Source organism: Bactrocera latifrons, unplaced genomic scaffold (assembly GCF_001853355.1).
Source record: "Bactrocera latifrons isolate USDA-ARS-PBARC rearing strain unplaced genomic scaffold, ASM185335v1 scaffold_4, whole genome shotgun sequence".
Taxonomy (NCBI): domain Eukaryota; kingdom Metazoa; phylum Arthropoda; class Insecta; order Diptera; family Tephritidae; genus Bactrocera; species Bactrocera latifrons.
Genome location: NW_017537045.1, coordinates 3,565,319 through 3,589,531, shown reverse-complemented (window position 1 = coordinate 3,589,531; position 24,213 = coordinate 3,565,319). Strand labels below are relative to the sequence as shown.

General features: G+C 32.7%; 8 protein-coding genes across 16 annotated transcripts in view; 4 read left to right on the top strand and 4 right to left on the bottom strand.

The window, feature by feature from the left end:
* The first annotated feature begins 35 nt into the window (after nt 1–35).
* Nucleotides 36–798, top strand: LOC108972378 (putative sulfiredoxin). Of its 2 annotated transcripts, none has more exons than XM_018938931.1 (3): nt 36–117; nt 263–420; nt 489–798. In XM_018938931.1, exons 1-3 carry the CDS (start codon nt 36–38, stop codon nt 699–701), a joined length of 453 nt encoding a protein of 150 aa, XP_018794476.1. In that variant the 3' UTR covers nt 702–798. The 2 variants fall into 2 exon arrangements, with proteins under 2 accessions (XP_018794476.1, XP_018794477.1); XM_018938932.1 differs by having other exon boundaries at nt 49–117; nt 217–420; nt 489–701.
* LOC108972377 (actin-related protein 8) lies at nt 783–2,811 on the bottom strand. The gene is made up of 2 exons (XM_018938930.1): nt 1,680–2,811; nt 783–1,623 (listed from the first exon to the last, which is right to left on the bottom strand). The coding sequence occupies exons 1-2, from the start codon at nt 2,688–2,690 to the stop codon at nt 922–924; spliced, it is 1,713 nt and encodes a 570-aa protein (XP_018794475.1). The 5' UTR covers nt 2,691–2,811; the 3' UTR covers nt 783–921.
* A 259-nt stretch (nt 2,812–3,070) lies between these two features.
* LOC108972480 (transcription factor grauzone-like) lies at nt 3,071–5,433 on the top strand. Of its 3 annotated transcripts, XM_018939090.1 has the most exons (7): nt 3,071–3,196; nt 3,290–3,695; nt 3,751–4,114; nt 4,182–4,382; nt 4,450–4,831; nt 4,890–5,092; nt 5,321–5,433. In XM_018939090.1, exons 1-7 carry the CDS (start codon nt 3,089–3,091, stop codon nt 5,352–5,354), a joined length of 1,698 nt encoding a protein of 565 aa, XP_018794635.1. In that variant the 5' UTR covers nt 3,071–3,088; the 3' UTR covers nt 5,355–5,433. The 3 variants fall into 3 exon arrangements, with proteins under 3 accessions (XP_018794635.1, XP_018794636.1, XP_018794634.1); XM_018939091.1 differs by lacking the exon at nt 5,321–5,433 and having other exon boundaries at nt 3,296–3,695; nt 4,890–5,218; XM_018939089.1 differs by lacking the exon at nt 5,321–5,433 and having other exon boundaries at nt 4,890–5,218.
* LOC108972482 (transcription factor grauzone) lies at nt 5,368–7,468 on the top strand. Of its 2 annotated transcripts, none has more exons than XM_018939093.1 (6): nt 5,368–5,551; nt 5,608–5,965; nt 6,024–6,438; nt 6,526–6,726; nt 6,781–7,162; nt 7,240–7,468. In XM_018939093.1, exons 1-6 carry the CDS (start codon nt 5,444–5,446, stop codon nt 7,432–7,434), a joined length of 1,659 nt encoding a protein of 552 aa, XP_018794638.1. In that variant the 5' UTR covers nt 5,368–5,443; the 3' UTR covers nt 7,435–7,468. The 2 variants fall into 2 exon arrangements, with proteins under 2 accessions (XP_018794638.1, XP_018794637.1); XM_018939092.1 differs by having other exon boundaries at nt 5,370–5,551; nt 6,018–6,438.
* Nucleotides 7,469–8,039: 571 nt separating this feature from the next.
* On the top strand, nt 8,040–9,940 carry LOC108972479 (transcription factor grauzone-like). Its single transcript, XM_018939088.1, has 5 exons — nt 8,040–8,340; nt 8,401–8,758; nt 8,858–9,212; nt 9,277–9,474; nt 9,545–9,940. The coding sequence occupies exons 1-5, from the start codon at nt 8,224–8,226 to the stop codon at nt 9,876–9,878; spliced, it is 1,362 nt and encodes a 453-aa protein (XP_018794633.1). The 5' UTR covers nt 8,040–8,223; the 3' UTR covers nt 9,879–9,940.
* Nucleotides 9,941–10,773: 833 nt separating this feature from the next.
* On the bottom strand, nt 10,774–12,957 carry LOC108972434 (transcription factor grauzone-like). Its single transcript, XM_018938998.1, has 6 exons — nt 12,793–12,957; nt 12,375–12,732; nt 11,854–12,292; nt 11,587–11,784; nt 11,148–11,529; nt 10,774–11,095 (listed from the first exon to the last, which is right to left on the bottom strand). Exons 1-6 carry the CDS (start codon nt 12,907–12,909, stop codon nt 10,907–10,909), a joined length of 1,683 nt encoding a protein of 560 aa, XP_018794543.1. The 5' UTR covers nt 12,910–12,957; the 3' UTR covers nt 10,774–10,906.
* Nucleotides 12,958–15,132: 2,175 nt separating this feature from the next.
* Nucleotides 15,133–17,072, bottom strand: LOC108972433 (galactosylgalactosylxylosylprotein 3-beta-glucuronosyltransferase I). Its single transcript, XM_018938997.1, has 2 exons — nt 16,664–17,072; nt 15,133–16,589 (listed from the first exon to the last, which is right to left on the bottom strand). Exons 1-2 carry the CDS (start codon nt 16,876–16,878, stop codon nt 15,878–15,880), a joined length of 927 nt encoding a protein of 308 aa, XP_018794542.1. The 5' UTR covers nt 16,879–17,072; the 3' UTR covers nt 15,133–15,877.
* Nucleotides 17,073–20,832: 3,760 nt separating this feature from the next.
* Nucleotides 20,833–24,213, bottom strand: part of LOC108972431 (fasciclin-2) — a 245,387-nt gene continuing 242,006 nt past the window's right edge. For 2 of the 5 annotated variants that reach the window (XM_018938992.1, XM_018938991.1), the window contains 3 exons: nt 23,693–23,894; nt 22,450–22,536; nt 21,085–21,208 (listed from right to left, as the gene is read on the bottom strand). In XM_018938992.1, coding sequence (XP_018794537.1) covers nt 21,085–21,208; nt 22,450–22,536; nt 23,693–23,894 — 413 coding nt within the window. Of the gene's footprint in view, nt 21,209–22,449; nt 22,537–23,692; nt 23,895–24,213 lie in introns of all 5 variants that reach the window. The other 3 variants (XM_018938993.1, XM_018938994.1, XM_018938990.1) reach the window with 2 other exon arrangements.

Below are 24,213 nucleotides of genomic sequence, written 5' to 3'. Positions count from 1 at the left end.
TTATTTATGGTAACGTTTATGCACAACTTCGTACAATGTCATTCATTAGTATCATAGCTTTACGTATGATTACACGTAAAAACTCTCTGGTCAGAATTAAAACGTTTCATAAACAAGGTAAAAATATCTACTATTATTTGTATTTAATATATTAAAAAGTATACTAAGAGTATACAGTAATAGAGTTACTATTTGCAATTTCACAACTCATTTCAGTTACCTAAAGTTCTTTATAAAACTGCATTGAATAATTTCATTGTAGGAAGATTTGGTGAAAAAATATCGTGCAACATGAGCAGTAAAAGTGTACATTCCGCAGCAATAACAGAAGTGCATATGGTACCTATGAGTGTCATACATAGACCAATTCCTCCGGTATTGGACGAAGAAAAGGTGCAATCTCTTATGAATACTATAAAGGTATGCTGAAATATAACTTAAATCTTTATAATATGATTTATATACTTTCTTATGTTTTTTATAAATAGAATGAAGTCACAGAAGACGATGTTCCACCAATAGATGTGCTTTGGATTAAGGGTTCTGAGGGTGGTGATTATTTTTACAGCTTTGGTGGCTGTCATCGGTACGAAGCCTACAAGCGATTGAAACGTGATACTATAAAGGCGAAATTAGTTCAATCGACGCTGCAAGACTTATATCACTATATGGGTTCTAGCACTCCCAAGGATCTTAAATGAATTTGTAACGTACCGCCATTTATTAAACTGATATTTTTTGTTGTACTGCATTACTACTAAATTTGTAAATAATAATAATAATTTTAAAGTGTATAAATGTCTTCGTATTTTATTTGTACGTTTTTTACATTACTACAAACAGTGGATTTTTCCAACTGAGTCACTTGTTAATTTTTTAGTTTAGGATGTTTAATCCTCATTGGGCAAAAATTAATACCAATTACCAAATAAAGGGTGCTTTTTCACGTAATATTCGCAAACCATATTTCTCCCATTCACTACAATATATCCATAGCTCCGGTGCACTCTCCAAACATGACATTATAGCCGCACCCTTCCAAGCTATCATACCAGCGTCCATTTCTTTGGCGAATGCATTTACTTCAAATGCAGAGTATGACGTTGACGTGGCCGCTAATTGAAGCATAACACGTTGTTCCAACCATTTTGAGAAACCTGGAAATTTCGTACTGCCTCCCACAAGCAATATACAGCTATACATTTTGCGCTTAATCTCTTCCGTTGAACAACGTTCAATACTACGAACTATAGCTTGGTCAATTGGCATAATCTGCCCGTTTACAACATATAAAAGTTCATCTTTATCACTAGTTTTACTATTGGCGTCGCGATCAACCACATCGTCTACCACTAAATCATCTTCAGTCACTTCGCCTGTTACTGGTATCGCCCCTTCAAGTAATTGATCTCGTACTCCATTTCGACGTCCTGTTTCCCTTATGTATTCGGCATCAAAGCAGTCTTCCGAATCCGGTTGTTGACTACTTCGCAGTTGAACTTTTGCTTGCTTCGTTTTGCCAGTAATATTAAGTAGTTCTGTATGAAAAAGGCATAGTGGCGCTACAACACATTCGTCACCTATTTGAAGAGTGTATCGTAGGCGTTTATTTTCTTTCTTTACCTACAAATTTAACAGAATTGATATTAAGAAGAATTATTATATGACTTTTCCATTACCTCAAAACAACGTTCTTGCGCTCCACAAACATCTAAAGTAAGATGACAAAAACGTTCTTTTAAATGCATTATTAATGCTGCATCTGCATAACCTTTTTTTACATCACATTCTCTGTAAGGAAAGCTGCACTTGAGTAGAAGGTTTAAAAACACTTGTGTCACATCGCCTCCACCATAAGAAAGTCGTACACGAGTTTCGGGATGACTAATACCATCCTCCACACAAGATATTGAACATTTTTGATCCCCAATATCAACAACGCAGGCATAACTTAGTCCAGCCCCAAAAGTAGACGCAACATGATCTTGTAATAAAAAACATGAACGAAATCTCAAACGTTGTAATAATAATGTTGTCAATTCTCGTAGATGACTACGATTATAGACGTCCGATACAACCAAAACAGCACTATAATGGGGTAATGCATCTGCCATAATATTTAAATGATTTTTTAATGCATACAACCAAATTATTTCCATGCTAGATATGACTGCTGCCATAGAACCACCAACACCTTTATGCAAATTTAGTTCACCGCGTCTTATTGGAAAATGGACATTATAAGCAATTGCTTCTTTTTCGTTTAACGCTAAAATATCTTTGTCAAATAGCCTTTCACGTCCAATTGCATTTTCACTTTTTCCGTTGCAGTTGTTGTCGTCTATTATAGGAAGGGCCTCAGGAACACTTCGCCTGTTGAAAGTAGCAATTTGTTGCGGTGGCGTAGCAACTCGCAGCCGTTTGGCACTGCGTTCGTAAGTTTCTTGATGTGGTGCATATGATTGTATGGAATGGGAAACTTGTAGTCTTTGTTCCTCAAATTCTGTGAGAGTTTCGGCTGAGCCTTGCACGTGTGGCAGTAACTCATCTTTATGTTCTTGAGCAGATGTAGATTCACGCTGTCGGTACGCTACTGCATGTAAAAGAGTAATAGGATTAAGATCAGAGGCTTTTCCTATTCTAACATAGAGCGATCCTGGGTGTATTATAATAATACGTTGTGCTTGCATTTATTCTTTTATATATTAGCCGGACAATTTGCAACGTTTTGTTTACCTATAATAGTCTTGATAACAGCAATAATACATGATTACGTACATTTAATCGAGTAAATATTTATCGATTCATTAATTTATATAAAGTGGAATGAAATATTTTATGTTAACATTAAAATTTATTATAAGTTGAAAACTTGCTCCTTTTCTATGTATTATAAAAACACTATATATCTTTTATTTTGACTGGTCTTTTTTGTGGCATTAATAATATCTCGTTGAAATTCGATATGCTGCAAACGGAATACATGTATATCGGTTAGTCGATAAGTGGAATAAGTGGAAATTATCGTCTTCCTTATAACCAATAAGAATACATCTTTTGGTGTCTGTTTACTTATTTGTTTAGAAAAATGATTTGTCGTTTATGTTTATTGGGAATAACTAACGGTATAGAACTATGGTCTGGTAATGGTGAAAGTGATGTCGCAAAAGTGATAAAAAGATATTTTTGTATTGAGGTAAATCATATTTTCGTTTATTTGTATTTTAAACTCATATGTGCATATGTCATATGTTTATGTTTGTAAATAATTGATAACAATTAATTTAAGATTCAGTACCACGAAACAATTTCTAATGAAATTTGTTGCGAGTGTTGGAAGCATATTGACGACTTCCATAAGTTTTGGGTAAATATTGATGAAAAACAGAAGACTTTGCAAACCCATTTAGAATGCATAGAAACGAAACATCCTATAGAAGATATTGAGACAGAAGAATTTCCCTCGGTCCATATTAACTCTTCTATTGACTGTAAGGAAATCGGGTTGAGAGAACCGCAAATAGATTTGGTTGTTTTACAACCAGCCGTTTGCGATAATGAAGTTGAATTCGATGCTGCTGATTTGGATAACGATTGCGAAGATGGAGCCGTATTCGATGATGGAGGCACAGATAACGACTTATTATTCGATCAAGGATGTTTACCCGCAGTAAAGACGAAACAGACTTATAATTGTGAGTTGTTATTATTGTATTTCTAATTATTTTATTTTAATATCTCTATATTAAGTTGTTAAGACGAAAAAGAAGATAAACGATCTTGACAACAGACCTAAGCGCGAATACAAGAAAAAGTCGTTAAAATCAAAAAGCGATGATAATTTGTCAAAAGATCCTGCGATTGATGAAGAAGCCACAAGACGACGTATGGCCAAATTGGCTTTGATTGCTGAGATGGATGAGTATATAGCACAAAATTCGGAATTGAGTTGTTGTTTGTGCAAGCAACAACTTACAGATTTCCTTCAGTTAAGAAAACATTTCCGTGACCAACATAAATGTGAAGGATATATGACTTGTTGCAATAGTCGTTTTTTGAAACGATCTCTTTGGGTAGACCATCTAAAAATGCATAGGGATCCAGACTTTTTGAAGTGAGTATTCACTTTATTTATAAAAGTGACTGATATTTTTAATTTACTAATATGTATGCTGTTGTAGGTGCCATATATGCAATAAGAAGTTGGCAAGCCGGAATACTTATCAAAATCATATGGATTCAAAACATCCTGATACTGAAGACTTACAATTTTTTTGCAAATTGTGCCCTAGAAAATTCGTTAAACAATATCTTCTGGATTATCATATGCGTTCTAAACATACGACTACACGTGATTTCATATGTAAAATATGCAACAAAGGGTATTGTCTACAAAAAATTATATTGTTGATATAATTTGTTTCTAATATTTTTTATTATAATGTAAAGATTCGTCAGTGCTGGAGTTTTGAAGAAACATGAAAGGAACATTCACCTGAATGAATATGAATCTGTTTGCGAGATTTGTGGAAAATGCTTTAAAGCTGCTCACAATCTTTTGCGTCATGTAGACTCTATTCATAGCGCTGAACCACGTACCAGAGCTCAATGCCATATATGCCAAAAGTGGCTGAAAAACGCGTATACACTAAAGAAACATATCATAGCTCACAGCGAAGAGCCGTTAGGTAGGGAATACCCGTGTACTAAATGCAATGCCATTAAATACTCTAGACATTCACTGGCGGCACATATACGTTACCATCATTCGGATCGAAGTTTTAAATGTCCAGTATGCAGCAAAGAGTTCAAACTGCCGATCGCATTGAGAGTAATTGCAATCTAACTAAATGTTCAAGCTTCCTTTATATTAATACGATTAATTTTAGGAACATGAGGCAAGGCATGCTGGAATACACCTCTACACATGTTCAATTTGTGCAAAGAAGTTTAGGTCGATCCGTAATATGCGCAAACATGTGGCTAATCATTCGGATGAATCAGTACATGCAAAATGTAATGAGAATGTACAACAAAAATCGGAAGAAAAGTTGCCACAACACTCTACTTCAGCGAATGATATGCCTTCTGGGTATCTGACTTTATTGCCATTTAATGAAGCACAGTCTTAAAGATACAGTATTATAAATTTATGATTAAGAATTTAAATTAGAAATAAGCCTATTGTTACTCATTAAACTGCACCTAATATTCATTATTTAGCGATTGTTGCGTTACCGTTATTGGACTCCTCCGTTTTGAATTAGTTACCAAATGATTGAAGTAGTATCAAAATACCTAATACGATTTGTTTTGATAGTTTGGCAACGATGAAATATGAAATACTACCGTGAATTAAATTGGGTTTTCAAAGAAGAGGAAGAATATAAATAATAAGAAGACGGATCTAAATTGAACTTAGCAGTATTTTGATTCGACAAAAATGGTTTGTCGTCTCTGTTTGGAAGACTCACATGATAGTTTTGATATATTCTCCGACAATGCAGAAACTGAAGTTGCAAAAATTATTGCTAAATACTTTCATTTTGAGGTAAGGCTTAAATATGAATATGCTTTCGGCCCATTAAAATATCCAATCAATAACAGGTACAACCAAGTGATATTATTTCCAATAAGATTTGTGCAGAGTGTTGGGAATGTACATCGGTTTTCCACAGATTTTGGTTAAAAATAGATGAAAAACAGAAAACATTGCAAACACATATAGTGTGCGCGCAAATAAAACAAGATGTGGATGATTTTCAACTGGAACTCACCAGTGCCGATGTAAAATCTCCTATTGACACAAAAAATAATGAATTACGAGAACCAGAGATAGACTTGGTAGTACATCCGATAATATCTACAGATGGATTGGAATTTAATGCTGTTGAAATGAAGGATGATGTTCTATCAAGCCATCGAGACTCATTGCCTTCTCCTACACAATCATATACAGATGAAGGTAACTATGATTATAAAAAATTTTTTTCACGATCATTAAACTTACCCGTTAGTTTCAGAAGAAAATGTAATGGAATTAAGATCTACTAAAAAGCGGAAATATTCGAAAAGAGGCACCAAACAGAAAAAAATAGATAAAGAAAGTATTGATAAAACTCGTTGTTCAAAGAAAAGAAAGGGGAAAATAAAACGTGAAGTTAATATTGAAAAGGATAATTTAAAACTAGAAGACAAAGTCGTTAAAAAACATAATACAAAAACTTTGATACGGGAATTAGACGAGTTCATAGCAGAGAACACACAATTATCTTGTTGCTTATGTGCTGCATCACTTAAAGATTTCACAGATTTAAAGAAACATTTTCGACAAGAACATCAGTGTGTAGGCTATATACCTTGTTGTAATAATCGGTATAGAAAACGGACTTTATATGTGGACCATCTAAAACTTCATAAAGACCCAGATTTTTTCAAGTAAGTTTTGCATACTTCATTCAAATAAAATTTTAACGACGTTAATAAACTTTATGTATTATATTATTGAAAAAAAAAATTACATAGATGTACACTCTGTAATAAGCAATTAGCAAGCAGAAATAACTACCAAAATCATATGGACAGTATACATCCAGACGCAGACAGTTTACTGTATCCCTGTAAATTATGTCCCAGAAAGTTTGCTAAGCAGTACATTTTAGACTATCACATAAAGTCTAGCCATACTACAGAGCGAAATTATATTTGCAAAACCTGCAATAAGGGGTGATAAATTTGTTTCTGATTTTACGATCAAATCTTGATATTCTTTTTTTTAAGATTCGTAAGTTCTGCAGTTCTAAAACAGCATGAAAAAGCAGTACATTTAAATGAATACGACTCTGTTTGTGAAGTTTGCGGCAAGTGTCTTAAAACTGCCCAAAATCTTTTGTCTCACATGGAGGCCATTCATAATACAGAACCTCGACCGGAAGAACAATGTAAAATCTGTCTTAAGTGGTTGAAAAATGCACGCTGTGTAAAAAAACACATGATCATACATCGAGACCAAGCGTCCGGACAAGAGTTCAAGTGTCCTCAGTGTGGTATGGAAAAAAATACACGTCATGCGCTTTCTGCTCATATCCGATATCATCACTCGGATAAAGTTTTTACATGCACAATGTGCAATAAAGAATTTAAAAATCCCCGCGCATTGAGGGTAATGTATATGTATATTCAGATCGAAAACAAAAAAATTTATACATGTATGTTAAATATCGCTTTCTCCATTTTTAGGAACATGAAACTACACATACTGGAACCCATTTGTATACCTGTTCCTTTTGTCCAAAGATGTTTAGGTCTCATGGAAATATGCACAAACATAAGGTCAATAATCATTCAAATGAGTGGGTTCGTAAACGGTCGCAACCAAGCGAGATTACCAAAAGCTTGTTAAATATTTTACCACCTGATGGAGAACAAATTTGAAGAGTCAATAAATTATTAAGATTTCTATGAATTATTTTAACAACGTTTTAATTAATTATTGGCGCATACGCTTTGAATAAATTCTAGTTTTTATTTATAAGTATAGTTGAATTGACAGAATAGGTGAGTTTACACTACTACTACRTATTGAATGGATTTTAAAGAAGAAGAAGCTTACGCTATGAACACATAAAATCCGATACGACATGCCAACACGACAATGAACATTAAATGGCGTGGCGAATCCTACTACATGAACATTTGTATAAAGGTACCGACATAACAATGACCGGCATGTACACAAAACTACACAGTTGTCCAGTTTATATGTACACAATTCCGTTGTTGCCATACTAATACCTTCCACTTGAATGAAACTATGAAATATTTTGTTCCATATGAAATCTTTTATGCAAAAAATAAATAAATAGGTACATATTTTTGTTTTAAATTACTAATTGTTATAATAAATGATATAACAGACCTATTTTATACTTTTATTTGTAAAATAACGTCAGGTTTGTTAGAGCTTTGAATAATTTTACATATTAGCGACACCACACCTCTACTGTCGTCGGGAAATTTATAAAATAGCCTGCAGTCGTGTAGTCATGGAGCTGTCTAAATAGCTGTGTCCATAAGAACGCGTGTATTTTTTTAATATTTGATAGATGTCGCTTGCTATCTGTCGTCCTTATGTGTTCAGCACATTACAATCTAAATTAAATGTCAGATAACAAAGTGTAAATAAAACATATGTAAAATAAAAAATTCTTATCGGCTAATAAAATGATTTGCCGACTGTGTTTAATTGAGTCAAATGAAATATTAAAAATTTATAACGAAACCGGAGAAATGATAGACAATGACATATTAAAAGTAGTGGCTAAACATTTCCAAATTGAGGTACGATTTTTTTGATATTCTGTTAAGATTTCAACTCSRTACTGMTCCACTCAATTTTAGATTCGATACAATGATGCAGTATCTAATATAATATGTTTGGTATGTTGGGATTATCTATCGAAGTTCCATAAATATTGGTTGAGCATTGAAGAGAAGCAGAAAACATTGAATAACCAATTGCATTTTACGGAAATAAAACGTGATATCGAAGATGTAGAGACCGAGGGTTTCGCTTGTGAAGAAAGGAATTCAACTAATGAAAAACTAGAGACTGGTTTGTGTGAACCTGAAATGGTTATGTTTTTTGAAAATACAGATACATTTGGAGTTGAAACTGAATTTATTGCTGCAAAAACTGAAGAAGAAAATGAGGCGACTGTTGATTGTGATGTTTTTGGCCCCACTACAGATTCTCTTGGTACATAGACCATGTTGATATTCAAAATAAGTTTCCTTTATTCATTCAAATGTAGTAATCTGATATACTTTCTCCTTCTGACATACTTCCCTGTTTTAGATATTCTTTCAAGAGAAAATGAAATTGAGGATATTGCATCCAATAGTCAACAGAAGCGCAAATACACTAAAAGAAACAAGACGACTTCAAAGGCGAGTTCAAGTGCCACCAAAGAAATAAAAATCGAAAGTCCCCAAAACAAAGCTATTCGGGAAGCTGATAAGTTTTTAGCAGAAAACACACAGTTGAACTGTTGTATTTGTACGGAACAACTGAAAGATTTTAAGGAACTTAAAACTCATTTTCGACAAAAACACCAATGCGCCGGATATATGATTTGTTGTAATCTCCGTTTTAATAAACGTTCTTTATATGCAGATCATATTCAATTGCATAAGAATCCAGACTTTTTCAAGTATTTTTTGCTCTTAAAAGTAAAAGTTTGATTTATTTGGTTTTGTTTTTTAACATATTCGCAGATGCTGCATTTGCAATAAACAACTAATAAGCCGCAAAAATTACGCACATCATATGCACTCATTGCACCCGGCTGAAGAAAATCTGCAATTTGCTTGTAAACTTTGTCCAAAAAAGTTTTCTAAGAAGTACATACTAGATACCCACATAAAAACGCGACACATGCCCAAGGACCATATTTGTAATATCTGTGATAAGGCGTACGTAACTACTTTTATTAAAAATGTTGTCACTGTAATTCATTCGATTTCATTATTTACAAAATTTCAGATTTTCACGTATCTGGATTTTGGAACAGCACGAAAAAGCTGTTCATCGCAATGAATTTGAATCAGTTTGTGAAATATGTGGAAAGCGTTTGAGGAATGCCGCAAACTTACAATATCATATGGACAACATACACAATACCGAACCACGTCCGGAAGTTGAATGTACGCTCTGTCATAAATGGCTAAAAAGTAATCGCAGTTTGCGGAAACATATGATTTCACATCGTGCTGAAGCATCGAGTGTAGTTATCAAAAATCGAGACATTCGGTTGCATCACATGCCCGGTGAACCAACTGAATCATCTTCTGCAGCGTCAAAGGAAAAAAGCGGGTAATTTTTGATAATATGAAAGTTTTCATGTTTTTCTTTTAGCTTATGGTTTTTCAATAAATAAGAAGTAATTTCATCCTATTGAAAAATTGCCTTCAATTGAATTTGTTGAAGAGATTGTTTTTTGGTACACTGATTTTTTTTGTTTAAAATATCAAATGATAGAGGACACATTCACTTATAATTGTACTATATATGAGAAAGTCGATTCGGTTTGTTAAGAGAAAATAAATATTTTACACGATCGTACAAAAATATTGGGTAGTTGAAACGTCTTTCGTATTTCTAATCGAACTTCAACTTATGTACAAATATGTACCATTTTGGTCGACCACTTGCCATTATTCCATCAGTGTAAAGCGAAATTTTGAAATTTCCAGAACGGAAGTGAGCGAACTATTGTTGTGCTACACGAACTGATACAGCATCGTCTTCGTAAATTTCGCAAACGACAAATCGTGGCCTTATTCCCTTTTTTATACAAAACAAATAGCGAATTTTTTCATTATTTTCACTCATTTTTGTAACAGCTGTAACTTTTTTCAGCTTCCCTGAATTTTTTTTTTTCTGTTAAAATCTCACCTTTCACTATATGGTGTGACACAATGTAGTTGGTAGCTCTGGAGATATACGGATGCAGCGACATCGACTACCAATATATCAATCGTTCTCACGACAGTCGGGTCTACGAAACCGGAACGTACCCGGATTTTTATCCGGCCAAGGACTGTCAACTCGGCAGAGTTGTCAGTTCTGTCGTTACAACAACAACAACCAATATATCAATAACAATAATTCACGACATTTTTCGAAAATAGCGAGTACACTTGAGAGATTTTGCCTCATTTGAGACTATAATTATAATGGTTTTATATTCAATTTGTTAATTGGTTATTTATTATTACAAAGCTCATCATTAGGAAAGAAATCAATTATAAGTATACACTAATTATGTTTAAGAGTCATTAATCTTAATTTTAACAAAGTGAACAACAAAAGTTTTTAAATCTTAGCCAATTCAAATAAGTTCAGTTATGTCTCGGTGTTACGCGTTTGGTTTAAAAGACTTTGGGTGAATTCATTGGGTTGCGCATATTTGCGAACCCATTCATCTGAGTGACTATGCAATTTATGTTTATGCATATTGGCGTGGGATCTGAACGTCTTAGGGCAGAAGGGGCAGGTATACAAATCGACACCAGTATGTGTGGCTTCATGTTCCTATAAAATAGCATTCGATTATATTTAATGATTAACTATTTAATTTTATAACCTTCAGTGCGATTGGAGTTTTAAATTCTTTGGTACACATTGTGCAGGAGAAAATTCGGTTGGAGTGATGATACCGGATATGTGATGCAAGTGAATGCCTCGATTTTTTCTCAACATCACATTGAGGACATTTAAACACTGTACCTGATGCTTCATCACGATGTGAAATCATATGCTTCCGCAAACTACGGTCACTTTTTAGCCATTTATGACAAAGCGTACATTGAACTTCCGGACGTGGTTCGGTATTGTGTATGTTGTCCATATGATATTGTAAGTTTGCGGCATTCCTCAAACGCTTTCCACATATTTCACAAACTGATTCAAATTCATTGCGATGAACAGCTTTTTCGTGTTGCTTCAAAATCCAGATACTTGCAAATCTGAAATTGTATAAATAATGAAATACAACAACATTCTTAATAAAACTCATTACATACGCCTTGTCGCAGAGATTACAAATATGGTCCTTGGGCATGTGACGCATTTTTATGTGGCTATCTAGAATATATTGCTTAGAAAATTTTTTCGGACAAAGTTTACATGCAAATTGCAGATTTTCTTCAGCCGGGTGCAATGAGTGCATATGATTTGCGTAATTTTTGCGGCTTATTAGCTGTTTATTACAAATGCAGCATCTGCGAAAGTATTTAAAAATGAAACCGAATAAATCAAAGTTATATATTGAATTTAAGAGCAAAAAATACTTGAAGAAGTCTGGATTCTTATGCAACTGAATATGGTCCACATATAAAGTCCGTTTATTAAAACGTAGATTACAACAAATCACATATCCGGTGCATTGGTGTTTTTGTCGAAAATGAGTTTTAAGTTCTTTAAAATCGTTCAATTGTTCCGTACAAATACAACAGTTCAACTGTGTGTTTTCTGCTAAAAACTTATCGGCTTCCTGGATAGCTTTCAATTTTTCTTCATAGCTTTGGGAACTTTCAATTTTTTTTTCTTTGGTGGGACTTGAACTCGCTTTTGAATTTTTATTTGTTAACCTAGGTCGACCCCTTTTTCTCTTTCCTTTTTCTAAAATTGTATTCTCCAGCTTTTTATTCCTTTTAGTGTATTTGCGTTTTTGTTGACTATTTGGTGCGATATCCTCAGATTCAATTTCATTTTCTCTTGAAAGAATGACTAAATAGGAAAGCATGCAGAAGATACATTTAAAGGAGTAAAGGAAACTTCTTACAAATACGATTATATTTTATGTTCTTACCAAGGGAATTTGTTGTGGTGGCAAAAACATCACAATCAACAGACGCCTCACCTTCTTCTTCAGTTTTTGCAGCAACAAATTCGGTTTCAACTCCAAATGTGTCTGCATTTCGAATTAACAAATCTATTTCAGGTTCACACAAACCAGTCTCTATTTTTTCATTAGTTGAATTCTTTTCTTCATAAGCGAAACCTTCTATCTCTACATCTTCGATATCACGTTTTATTTCCGTAAAATGCAATTGGTTATTCAATATTTTCTGCTTCTCTTCAATGCTCAACCAATATTTATGGAACTTCGATAGATAATCCCAACATACCAAACATATTATATTAGATACTGCATCATTGTATCGAATCTAAAATTGAGTGGAKCAGTAYSGAGTTGAAATCTTAACAGAATATCAAAAAAATCGTACCTCAATTTGGAAATGTTTAGCCACTACTTTTAATATGTCATTATCTATCATTTCTCCGGTTTCGTTATAAATTTTTAATATTTCATTTGACTCAATTAAACACAGTCGGCAAATCATTTTAGTAGCCGATAAGAATTTTTTAATTTACATATGTTTTATTTACACTTTGTTGTCATGAATTGAATTGAAATGTATGTCTTCTTCTTCTTTCAAATCCATTCAATATATTGTAATAACGTAAATATACATTTTCTTACTATGCTAATTTTAACTGATCCCAAGTTGATAAAACTCGATTGTCGAGCTGTTTCGACGCATTCGGACCGGTCGGGTTAAGTGAATTGGTTTCATGGGGTGTGCATAAAGATGACTATTATCTGAAACTTGAAAACCAGTCAACAAAAAGAAGTCCAATCGTCCGAAAACTCTACTTTCCCCATTAGTGAAGACACTTGAGGCCTTACTACTCTCGACTTTTACACACCATCTGAGCCTAGCAAATCATGGCTTGCGAAAAGTTCATAGTACCACCAGCACTTAGCGTCATAAACGCAAAGATAGTTCGTGGCTTAGCCAGAAACCATCTTGTGAGAGAACGATCGTCGTAGGGTTGGACTTGTCAAAAGCACCTAGTACAATGAAAAAACTATTCTTCCTCCAGTACTGAAGAAGTGTACTATATACTACCTGAGCGGTCCTCAATCATCCGTAATATTTCGAGGAAAATATTCAAAACTGAGAGGAATTAAGCAAGGGGATACAAAGGGGGGGGTGTCCTATCCCCGATATTGTTTAAGTTCTATATCTCGAAACTCTCGCAGCCACCAAAGGGAGTTTTTATAACCTCGCACGGTGAAGATTGCACGATATTGACGTCGGGCAATGCAATCGATAGTATGTTTTCAATGGTAAACGGTTATTTCTCCGACCTTTCTCGCGTATTCTCTGCACTTAACTTAACCCTCTTCTCAACTAAATACAAAGCGTTTATATGTACAAGATCGACGACAGTCGGCTCTTCTKCTGCTACAAAAATGACAACAACAACAACAATATGGACGAAGGAGTACAGACTTGACTTGTATTGTAGTCGAAGGGGCAAGATTCCGACTGACAATAATCCTAAATTTTAAGTGTAACTTTTGATGGTCTACGCTCCTTCATTCCTAATACGACCGCCACTGTCGCCAAAGTACCGAGCCGCAACAAAATCCTCAAGTCGCTAGCCGGCAGTACATGTGAAAAAGGCAAAGAACCGTTGTTTGCAACTTACAAGGAAGTCGGCCGGCCGGTTTTCAACTATGCCGCACCAATATAGTCTCCTATATGCAGAGGAACGTAGCCGAGGAGCTTTGGACCTATCAGAATACTGCACACCGTACTTCGACGGGATGTCTCCTATTGAAGACCTGCATAGTACGGCCCCCAGGCTCCTGGTTAAGAAGTATAATGAACTCCATTCCAGGCAGAAATCATCCCTGCAGTCACCTGTTTGTAGCGGAACCCCCTTCCAGAAACATGAAGAGTTCATTCCTCAACATTAGAGGAACATACGCCGAGAGTGAGCCTTGCGCAGATTCGTTCTGCATACTCTAGCAAGTTAAGCTCCTACCTGTCCATATAAGACACCGAAAAATTCAATATATGTCCTGCGTGCAATGAGTCTCCGCATTACTGGTCACCTCTTAGTATGCTCCACCAACTCCATTCATCTGACACAGCTTTCATTTTGGTCCGACTCCGTCGAAACAGCACGATTCTTGGGCCTTCCGTTAGATGACTTCGCCGACTACGCTAATCCTTGTATCCTAACGGGGATTAGGTACCCGCAAAAAACAACGAAAACATGTCTAGTATCGTCTGTACTCAATACGTAGGACCTATGTAGGGTATGTCGGTCGTCGACGTTAATTTAGACGGCAAAGAACGATCTCGATACCGTTGCCAAGACAGTTGGGTGTACGTAGCCGAAACGAAACCGGATTTTTATCCCGCCAAGTACTGTCACCTCGGTAGCATTTTTTGAAATTTATTTACTTGATCGAACAATTCACCGAGCTATGCAGAGTGCCCAAAGTATACACTAGTAGACATTAGAAATAAAACCAAATTTAATAAAAATTACTTTCTATTTTCATACATAACAAAAAACTTAAATAAACTTCAAGTTAAAAATATATAACTGTTAACCAAAAAAGATCGTTTATTTACATAATATATTTCGTTTATTTAATTACACATGTCATTAATATTTCTATGCTTATAAGTGTTTTTTATACGTATATAAATTAAATTCTTATTTCATGTATTTTCTTATTTCTATATCATACAAATATTTTTAGGTAATTTTATATTATCATATTTGTTTTATATAATGAATTTTTCGGTGGTTATTGGTATTTTTATGTAAGTTAAATTGTGTTGATTCTGGATGTTCTAACCAAAACTAAGAATTACAACTAAAGCTTTGAAAAAAAAAATCCTTTACATTCACAAAATAATGTGGAACATTTTATTATTAATGCATTAAATTTCCAAAAAACAAAAAAAAAAAAAACATATTGACATATAATTTAATTGGTTGACGGTATAAATAACCTTTTGATGTTTGTTTAGCTTTCATTAAAAATAACAAGCTGTCTGAATATTTCTTATCTAACTGATCTGATAAGCAACTCTACGTATTATATCAATTGCATACTTTTTATTATATAAAAAATCAACAAATTTTTAAGTCTGTTAGCAAAATTATTTACATAAATTTTGCACACACATACTTTCAATTAATAATATCACTACTTAAGATAATAAACTATTTTAAAGATGCATGTAATATTTAGTTCATAAATAACTAAATTTGTTTATGGGCAAAATAAATGTATATCATAAATATTTTGGAAGTACTACGACATACGATCTTTTTAATCACTTGTGGAGGATATGCATTTCTCGTAAAGTAAGGCGTGAAGGTCAATCAAATACTTTTTATAAATGTGTAAATATACCGGATATCAAATATAAAAAATTGCGAGCATTTAAATCATGACGCAAATTCTTTTAACTTTTAAATACTATTTTATTAATGTTAGATCTCCATGCCAACATCAGAATATTTCCCATCTTTATTCAGTTTTATTTCAGATACGAGATTCGTTTTTTCAGTACGGGTATGCCACACTAGTACATCGCGGCAATTATTCGCCAAAGGTTGTAGTTGTTCTCTCGTTGTTATGTGTCTTAATATTTCACTTTCTTGGTAACCTCGCTCCACCTCGTAAGCAAATTGCGCTTGTGGATATTTAAATAACAAATCAGTACTAATTGCGAACGCAGCCATATCTACAGGAAATGGTCTCTCTGGTCGCCACGCTGCATTAAAACCAATTACTTGAGTATTTTCGGCATTAAGAATAGGTTTTTCCACCATAAGTCCACCTACTAAACCCACTGGCCATATGCCAACGCGTCCGGGTTCGATTTTAGTCATTTCCACAAACAGCTCAACACTGTAAGAGTTGTCATCGTCCATAAAAAATATCACACTATGTTCCGCTGGATCTACATTTGTACGTATCCAGCTGAGGGCTAAATTTCGTTGTTCCACTCCACGTGGCTTCAGCCAGTTCGGATCTTTATTTTTCAATTTATAATTAACTGGTGTTTTAATGTTGAGTTGGGTTGAACGTTCCGTTAAACCCGCTCGCTTTAACAGGTTGCGCACTACTTTCGTCGTTGTATTGGAATCTTCAATTAAAATCCAATGTAAATTAGGCATAAGCATGAATATATGTGACAATCTGCATAGACAAAACAAGAAAGGTATGATATTGTAGGCCAATATTTGTGATTAATTAGTAAAGTACATATTTACCTTGTTAGTTCGGCTTTTTGCGATGGGCGGCTGTATGTTGGTGTTATTGCATAAATTTTTGGTAAAGCGTTCTCCGTTTGCTTAGCATAAATAGCCTGCAAAAATTCGGGACCCTGGCAAGTACGCTTCCCATTCCGATGCACTAAAAGCAATATCACTAGGAACACAATAATAAGTATGAGCACCTGTCGTGGACGGATTCGCATTTCAGACATGGCGAAACAATTTAAAACAATGCACAACTATATTTTTATTGCTGCAAAAGTATATATTTTTCGATATATGATATATGGAAAACACCGTGCATAAAAATAAGCAATTTATGATAATTTTTTTCCTATTAAATCTTGCAGTGCACTACATTCTAATTGGGAACACTTTGTTTATTTTAGGAGACCAAGCAAACGTAGGACTGGGCTGTCATGTGTATGACATTCACAATTGTATATTTGTTTACTCGTATTTCTATTTATTGTGAATTAATTAATATTCTGTTGAAACGCTATTCCTTATTGTTAATAATTTGTTATTTTGAGGAACTTTTTATTGAAGGAAATCCCATAACTGCACAGATTTCATAAACACAACGTTTTCATTATTATTTTCTTACAAAAACAATTCCTATAACCGGACATGGGTAGGTTCCGATAACCAGCCAAGAACACAATTCTTCTGTCATTCTTGCTTCTAATCCAAATTTGTACATTATTTTGTAGTAAATTTCTGAATGTACACGTATTGTAAATTTTCCTATGTGAATTAAAGCATAAATGTAAAGCAATATTGCTGCGAATTGTCAAACAAAAGGAAGCACTTCTCAAATTCAGTTACTTTTTAAATTGTGAACACTAGTGTTTGATTTGTTATTGTCAGTTGTTAAGAAATGAGATAAGACTGGAATTATAGACTTTTGTTGAATGTATGTACAGTTGCATTTCCCTAACTCGAATTTTCATAAGCACTAAAACACGAAATCGTTATGGAATTTGACTGCTATTGCCGGTTCATGAGTTCGAGTTATGGAGAACTTCGAGTTACGGAAGTTCAAAAGGCACTTACATCAGATTGCATCTTAAGTTCTTTGATAGCTTAATAACTCAACTGGTTTGGTCAAATAATGATAGCACAATTGAAATTTTCAATATATGGAGATGCAGTTTAAAAACATCGGAAAGTTATTAGGCTACAATATGTAGTTAAGTTAAAATGTATTATCTACCAGCAACTTTACTCTTCTTATCTTTGACTTTTATTAAGCCAATTTCCATTTTACTTGGCAAGAGTAAAAAAATACATACCTTCACAATTTTTTGAAATGAAAATACGTGCTTCTGTTTTTAATTTGAGTGTTTCATTTATATCGTACCGCTTTTTTCAATTCGAATTAATGATCTAATCATTATGATGCATGTATGTATGTAAATATTTTATGATTAGTATAAAAGATTACATACAACAACAATAATTTCTCTATTACAGATAAATGTTATATAAGAACATTTTGAATTTAATTTTTTGTTTGAATTTGGCAGTTGCGGAAAATGCTTTGTATTTGATTTAAGGTAATCAGCCATATACATATATAGTATGTATCTATAAATAAATCGTATTTCTACAACTCATGTTTTTAGCAAAAACATTTTTTTTTTTAATTTCAATATTCAAAATACGCTTTTGTACAAATTCAACTTGGAAAAACGTACATATACATATACGTAAGTAAATATGACATTTTCTTAAACTCTTTTGTTTAATGTGGAAATGAAAATTTTCTCGGTAAATATTTATGTATGTATTTTTCATTATATTAATTTAAATATAAATATGTTTTTTTTATTAATTTCTAGTCGGGCTTAATTATTTTCTTTTATTTTTATTTTTTGTAAAAAGCTCTGTAAAAGGCGCTTGAGTATAGGGTAAGGTGCAAATTAGTATTAAATAATTAAATGCAATTAAAAGAAATTTCAAAACATATTATTTTGTAATAAACGCATACGCTTTTATTGGTTTTTATGTTTCCACTTGCATTACATACTTATATTTATTTATTCCCATTGTATAATGTAATAGAAAAAAGCCTTAAAACTACTAAATACATTTAGTTTTGTTGTAAACTCATTTTTATTAATACGCTTTTTGATTTAAACTGAGCCATTAATACTATACAAATACAATTATACGTTTTCATACTAAATTATTAATTAATTTACAAGTTAAGTTTTTATGATTGTAAACAAATATTATTTTCTCTTATTGAAATATGTTTTATGTGCTGATGCAAGAATATATATTGAGAAAATGCTTAACTAATTGAAGTATTTGTCAATAATGCTCTTTATTGTAATTTATCTAAGTTGGTTGTTTATTGAAGTTATATCCAAACCATGGTGTTTTCTTTAATTTCTACACAAAATATTTTCTTATCAGCTGTCATGCTAATTTAAATTTCTTCATTAGTTATTTTTAATTTGTAACACGAAAAAATTTTGTATTTGTTAATGCTTGAGCACATTTCTTAACGTGTTTAAGCTACGTACACACTTTGATATTTTAGCATTTTCAAATTCACATTTTCATATCTTTGGCGAAAATTTCTGAGCAATGAATCTTTGTTTAATGTTCCGTTCTTATATTRTATATATATAATTTCTCTCTTTTCTATACACATAAGCCACATTTGACATACAATTGTTATCTATACGTTGTTATAACTAATGACGCATACTTTTTTTTAATGACTAATTGAGTTATTTAATAAAATATGGAATCATGTGCCCTCGTTAAAAGTGTGTAAAAAATAATGTTAATGTTTTAGGAAGCAATTTATTCAATTATTAAAAGTATTGTGGATTAAAATAAAATAAAATCAGTAAAATATGATAATGGTTGTTATGAAGTGATAAATAGTAAACTTGCTTAATGAATTTCGTTTAATTATTAACACAGTTTTAATTTGACATGATAATAATAAATTTTGTGAATGTAATTTTTGAATTAAGATGTGCTGCCAAACCAAGCGTTTTTTATATAATACATAGCTTAATTATTACTTTAAAATTAATAAAGTAATTTTTTAATAAACTAAATAATAACTCGAAGTAGATTTTCATATGAATTGCTGAACATTTTGTTTTTGTAATTATTATATTTTTTTGTTACGAGTAGGAAAAATCATTAAGCAATTTAATTATTTTTATTTAGCAAAAGAAATTGTTTGAATTAATTATATTTATTTTACAATTTTTTCTCAAAATAAATTTTTAATAAATTTAAGTATAGAACGAAGAAATAAAACATAAAAATAATTATTTTAATTTCTAAAAGAAATTGTATGCACTCTTTTCTTTATTTTACAACTTTTTGCTCAAAATAAATTTTTAGTTTTATAATGCCGGAATTAATTTACATTTCTCAAAGAGCATGCAGGTTTAAACCCCGAGTTTACGCTTCACACAGCTTTTAATAGTCTTACAATATTTTTTTAAGTACATTGTTTTAAGAACTGAATGCTTTCAGAAAGTATAAAATTAAAATGTCTACATTAAAAAAAATTTCTTAATTAAAAATAAAGTAATTGTTAATGTTTAACATATACTAAATCTTAGTTTAAATATGAGTGCCGCTCACACTTTGTTTTTGCATACATAAGCACTTAATAACAGCAAATTATTCTTAACTACTATTAATTATCAATATTTGTTGTTACATTCCAATTACAGAACATATATTAATGCTAAAGGATTTTTTTATATTATTTTTAAGGCAGAAATGAATGGATTTAACTGTTACGCAGGTCAAGTAAAGCAGACACTTAAAATATTATGAATATATTAGAGCTTTTGGGCTTATATGTATTTCCTAAAGTGTTTAGAAATTAGCTTAAAATATCTTAAAAAAAATAAAAAAAAATACTATTTTTAAGGAAATAATGTTTTGTGGAATTTTTGTTGCTTTTTGCACTTGGAATAGATTTTTACTATTTTGCATGTAATTTACTGTATAATACGTATGCTTTTAAGCTTCAGTTGTTTAACAAATAAATGCCTATTTGTTGTAATTGTATTTAGCGGAAACATATATAAGCTGTAATGTTTTCTCTTTTTATAAAATGATGCATATTTTTAATTTAATAATATTGTTTACAATTGTTCTGTAATTATGATTTCAGCGCGGTGTGTGTAGTTTATGCATTTTTGTTTGTCATATTTGTTCGTATCCATTCAAGTAATAGTTATTATTTTGTTCGCCACCAGTGTTACAGCGCCACTATGCATTAACATTTAACATTTTTATTGTTTAACACATTTGTCTAGTGTGTTTTATAAATGTTAATGCTCGATTTCAATCTTAAATCAAAATTTCCAGCAAATTTGTCCGTTTTAGGTGATTTCATTTGGTCCTTAGAACACTTCCAGTTTCATTCACACAGCTGAGTTTTTGCCGAGTATTTCGCCGCTGCGCGAATGCACGAATTGTCCATCGAATTCGACGGTGGAGTTTTGCTTCATGCTACCAGTTGGTGACTGCAAAGGCTGCTTTTCATCTCTGTTAAATGAAGATAGTCCATAAGTAAATTTTGTGAGTAAAGTAAGTAAGTTTTATGTATAAACTCTTTTTAAATAATGAAATTGCCAGTAAATTGTTAGTGAAGCGTCAAAAAGTGAGTAACAAAATACAGAATTATATATTTCTAATAATCAATCAATAACATAAGTAGTTCAATTGTAGGCTTTAAAATATGTTATTTATCGATTGCTAATAAGAATATCATAAAACCCTAAAAAATGTTATAATCTTTTTTAAAGAACCAGGAAACAGTATAAAAAACTTGTAGTGGTGACCGTTTAAATTTTTTTGTTTAAATGCGCAAACTATAAATATTATTAGCTCATTATATATTATAGTAAAAAGTAAAGAAATAAAAGCTTAAAAGAAAAAACCGGCAACCTCATGCAACTGTAGACGTCTTTTAGCGCAACGAAAAAATGTCTGTCTCCATCGTTTTAGCTGATTAGATAATAGGTGCAGAGGCTTGAACGTCGCTCAAAAATGAATAAATGGAATGTGCATCTATTGAGTTTTACTAATACTAAACTAACTAGACGCTAGTATCGCCTGTCTGCTAACGGACTCATCTCTCTGGGAGAGGCTACACCACTTCTGTATGAAAAAAATAAATTTTAATAATTTCGACCCGTGTTGGATCGTATATGATGAAATGGCAAACCTTACTGAAGATAAATGTTATAAGAGCGGGAAAAACATGGCGTAATTTGCTGTCCCTATTGGTCTACGTTGGTAGCGTACCTATTGAAAACCCGTTATATTTGAAAACTGAACTGAAGAGGTACGGTTCTAGTTGTATTCCGCAAATAAACTGTGAAAAATGCTGAGATGACAGTACTTCGCAGAATATAACTTCGGGTTCATTTGGCAGCCGAATGTTGTTGGATTGTTCGGCGAACGTATTTATCTTTTTTAGCAAAATTTTTCATATACATATATGTATGTAGCTCAGTCTAAACTAAGCCTCAAAGGTAGAGTACGCCAGATCGTATGAGTGATTTAGCAATTACTTATTAATACGAAATGCAATAGTTATAAAATATTTAAATGGAAATAAATACAGTAACTACTTGCACATACTTGTATGTATATGTAAATAATAATTTCTGCGTATAAAATACATACAAATATATATAAAACACACATGCGCAACATTAAAGGTTAGTATGCAAAATGACTTTCAATTACGAATATTAAATTGTTACTTTGGTGATACGTACAATGGCGATGTCATAGGTGATCCACCGAGTTTAACTGGTGGCGGTAATGGTAGCGGTGATGGTGGAGGTTCCTTAACCAACTGCCCACTGTAATTAAGTAGCGGGAAATGCCAACCGTAAAGACTGCTTGGTTAAATGTTTCACGTATTTTTTGTTGTTTTTATTTATTTWTTTTTCGTTTTGTTAGAATGAGGAGCGCGAGGATGTATGATAAAGAGAGTGAGTGAGGAGCATGGGGGTGGATATGTTTGATGGCGAGGAGGAAGTGGGCGGAGAGGAGGTTACACACAAATAGCAAATACAAAAGTTGTTGTTGTACATATATAAACAGATACGTTTCGATAACATTTTTGGAAAGTGATTATGGAAGATTGTAAATAGTTAAGTGTTTGATTGCTTACTTGCTGCTTAAGCAACGATACTCTTAACATTATATGCTTAAAGTTAGTTCAATTAAACGCGCTGTGATGTGGATTACTTACGCACCACATAACAGTAATATTAACACATATGCACGTACACTGATACACAGACTTACATACAGTTAATATAAGTGATGGATAACGGGATTAATTACAATAAACGAACGTATACCATAAATACTTTGAGCGAAAGACACACACTAAACTTCCATGGAATATCGAGACTTTCTGCTTTGCTTTGTATGTCGGTTTGGTTGGTGGGATTGTCGGTGAGGAGTGCGTGGTCTAGGATAAGTCTAAATAATATTGCACTAAAAATGTAAGGCTGCACGTACACATTAACACATGTACATATGTATATTGACATTTAAAGGAAATGAAATGTGAAATTAAGGCACAATTTGAGTAGCGTGTGTAAAAATGCAAATGAAATTAATGCGAATTAAACGAAAACCAATGAATTGCGATTGAGCAGAAATGATTTTGGTCTAGCAAACACCCAAGCGTACTCAAGATCCATCTGCGTGCCGCGTGAATTCGCACTGAGCCGGTGTGGGTTTGTTTTCATAAAGATAAAAACACAAACAACGAGAAAAAATAACAATTTTGTTTTTGTTTGTGCAAAATTCAAATAATTGCGTGAAAAAGAAGGGTGAAAGAAAAAAAAAATCAATTAATTTTCGTTTTACTCATTTTTTTCATTAATACGAAATTACGTATTTTTAGTGCAATACCATTTTATATATACATATATAATGGAATGTTTAATTGTAATTAAATCACAATTACATTTAGAGCGAAATTTTCTTTAATGCGCTTACCTGCCCAATTTGGTCTCGTCGTCGATATCGGATGGCGAACGTTTCGCCCGTCGGCACATGGTAGCCATTACGCCCATGCGTACCGTTACACAGCATAGCAGATCGATAATGAAGAGCAGCAGCAACACACCGCCCACAGCTATGCCCACAATGGTGGCGGAGGAGAGCACTTGCCGTTCGGCTACTTGTATGACATCGATGCCTGTTTGGGTGAGGAAAAGCGCAATGTGAGTAAAATTATGGAATATTTAAAAAGTTTGGTGGAAAGTGAAAATTCAGCGCTTATGATTATTTACAATAATATTTTAATAATTTTGACAGAAAATTATGTATGTAGCATAAAATACGTGCCTTGTTTGATTTTTTCGAGCGTATACCCTTTTATACGTTTATTTAACTTTTTTTAAGAAACAAACATTTATTTAAATGTTAGCAATATAATACAACAATTTTAAAATATTTCAACACACACTCGTTAAATAAAAAAAGTAAATAAATATTAAAAAGAAAAATTAATATAA

Bases quoted from the DNA above. Each gene is read 5' to 3' on its own strand.
- LOC108972482 (XM_018939092.1), top strand. From the start codon at position 5,444: ATGGTTTGTCGTCTCTGTTTGGAAGACTCACATGATAGTTTTGATATA. The intron at 6,439-6,525 runs GTAAGTTTTGCA...AAAATTACATAG, and splicing joins AAAGACCCAGATTTTTTCAA to ATGTACACTCTGTAATAAGC. The intron at 7,163-7,239 runs GTAATGTATATG...CTCCATTTTTAG, and splicing joins AAAATCCCCGCGCATTGAGG to GAACATGAAACTACACATAC.
- LOC108972479 (XM_018939088.1), top strand. From the start codon at position 8,224: ATGATTTGCCGACTGTGTTTAATTGAGTCAAATGAAATATTAAAAATT. The intron at 8,759-8,857 runs GTACATAGACCA...TCCCTGTTTTAG, and splicing joins CCCCACTACAGATTCTCTTG to ATATTCTTTCAAGAGAAAAT. The intron at 9,213-9,276 runs GTATTTTTTGCT...ACATATTCGCAG, and splicing joins AAGAATCCAGACTTTTTCAA to ATGCTGCATTTGCAATAAAC.
- LOC108972377 (XM_018938930.1), bottom strand. From the start codon at position 2,690: ATGCAAGCACAACGTATTATTATAATACACCCAGGATCGCTCTATGTT. The intron at 1,624-1,679 runs GTAATGGAAAAG...TTAAATTTGTAG, and splicing joins CGCAAGAACGTTGTTTTGAG to GTAAAGAAAGAAAATAAACG.
- LOC108972434 (XM_018938998.1), bottom strand. From the start codon at position 12,909: ATGATTTGCCGACTGTGTTTAATTGAGTCAAATGAAATATTAAAAATT. The intron at 12,733-12,792 runs GTACGATTTTTT...ACTCAATTTTAG, and splicing joins CTAAACATTTCCAAATTGAG to ATTCGATACAATGATGCAGT. The intron at 11,785-11,853 runs GTATTTTTTGCT...ATACTTTCGCAG, and splicing joins AAGAATCCAGACTTCTTCAA to ATGCTGCATTTGTAATAAAC.
- LOC108972480 (XM_018939089.1), top strand. From the start codon at position 3,089: ATGATTTGTCGTTTATGTTTATTGGGAATAACTAACGGTATAGAACTA. The intron at 3,197-3,289 runs GTAAATCATATT...AATTAATTTAAG, and splicing joins AAAGATATTTTTGTATTGAG to ATTCAGTACCACGAAACAAT. The intron at 4,115-4,181 runs GTGAGTATTCAC...ATGCTGTTGTAG, and splicing joins AGGGATCCAGACTTTTTGAA to GTGCCATATATGCAATAAGA.
- LOC108972378 (XM_018938931.1), top strand. From the start codon at position 36: ATGTCATTCATTAGTATCATAGCTTTACGTATGATTACACGTAAAAAC. The intron at 118-262 runs GTAAAAATATCT...ATTTCATTGTAG, and splicing joins TAAAACGTTTCATAAACAAG to GAAGATTTGGTGAAAAAATA. The intron at 421-488 runs GTATGCTGAAAT...TTTTATAAATAG, and splicing joins CTCTTATGAATACTATAAAG to AATGAAGTCACAGAAGACGA.
- LOC108972433 (XM_018938997.1), bottom strand. From the start codon at position 16,878: ATGTCTGAAATGCGAATCCGTCCACGACAGGTGCTCATACTTATTATT. The intron at 16,590-16,663 runs GTAAATATGTAC...TTGTCTATGCAG, and splicing joins CAAAAAGCCGAACTAACAAG to ATTGTCACATATATTCATGC.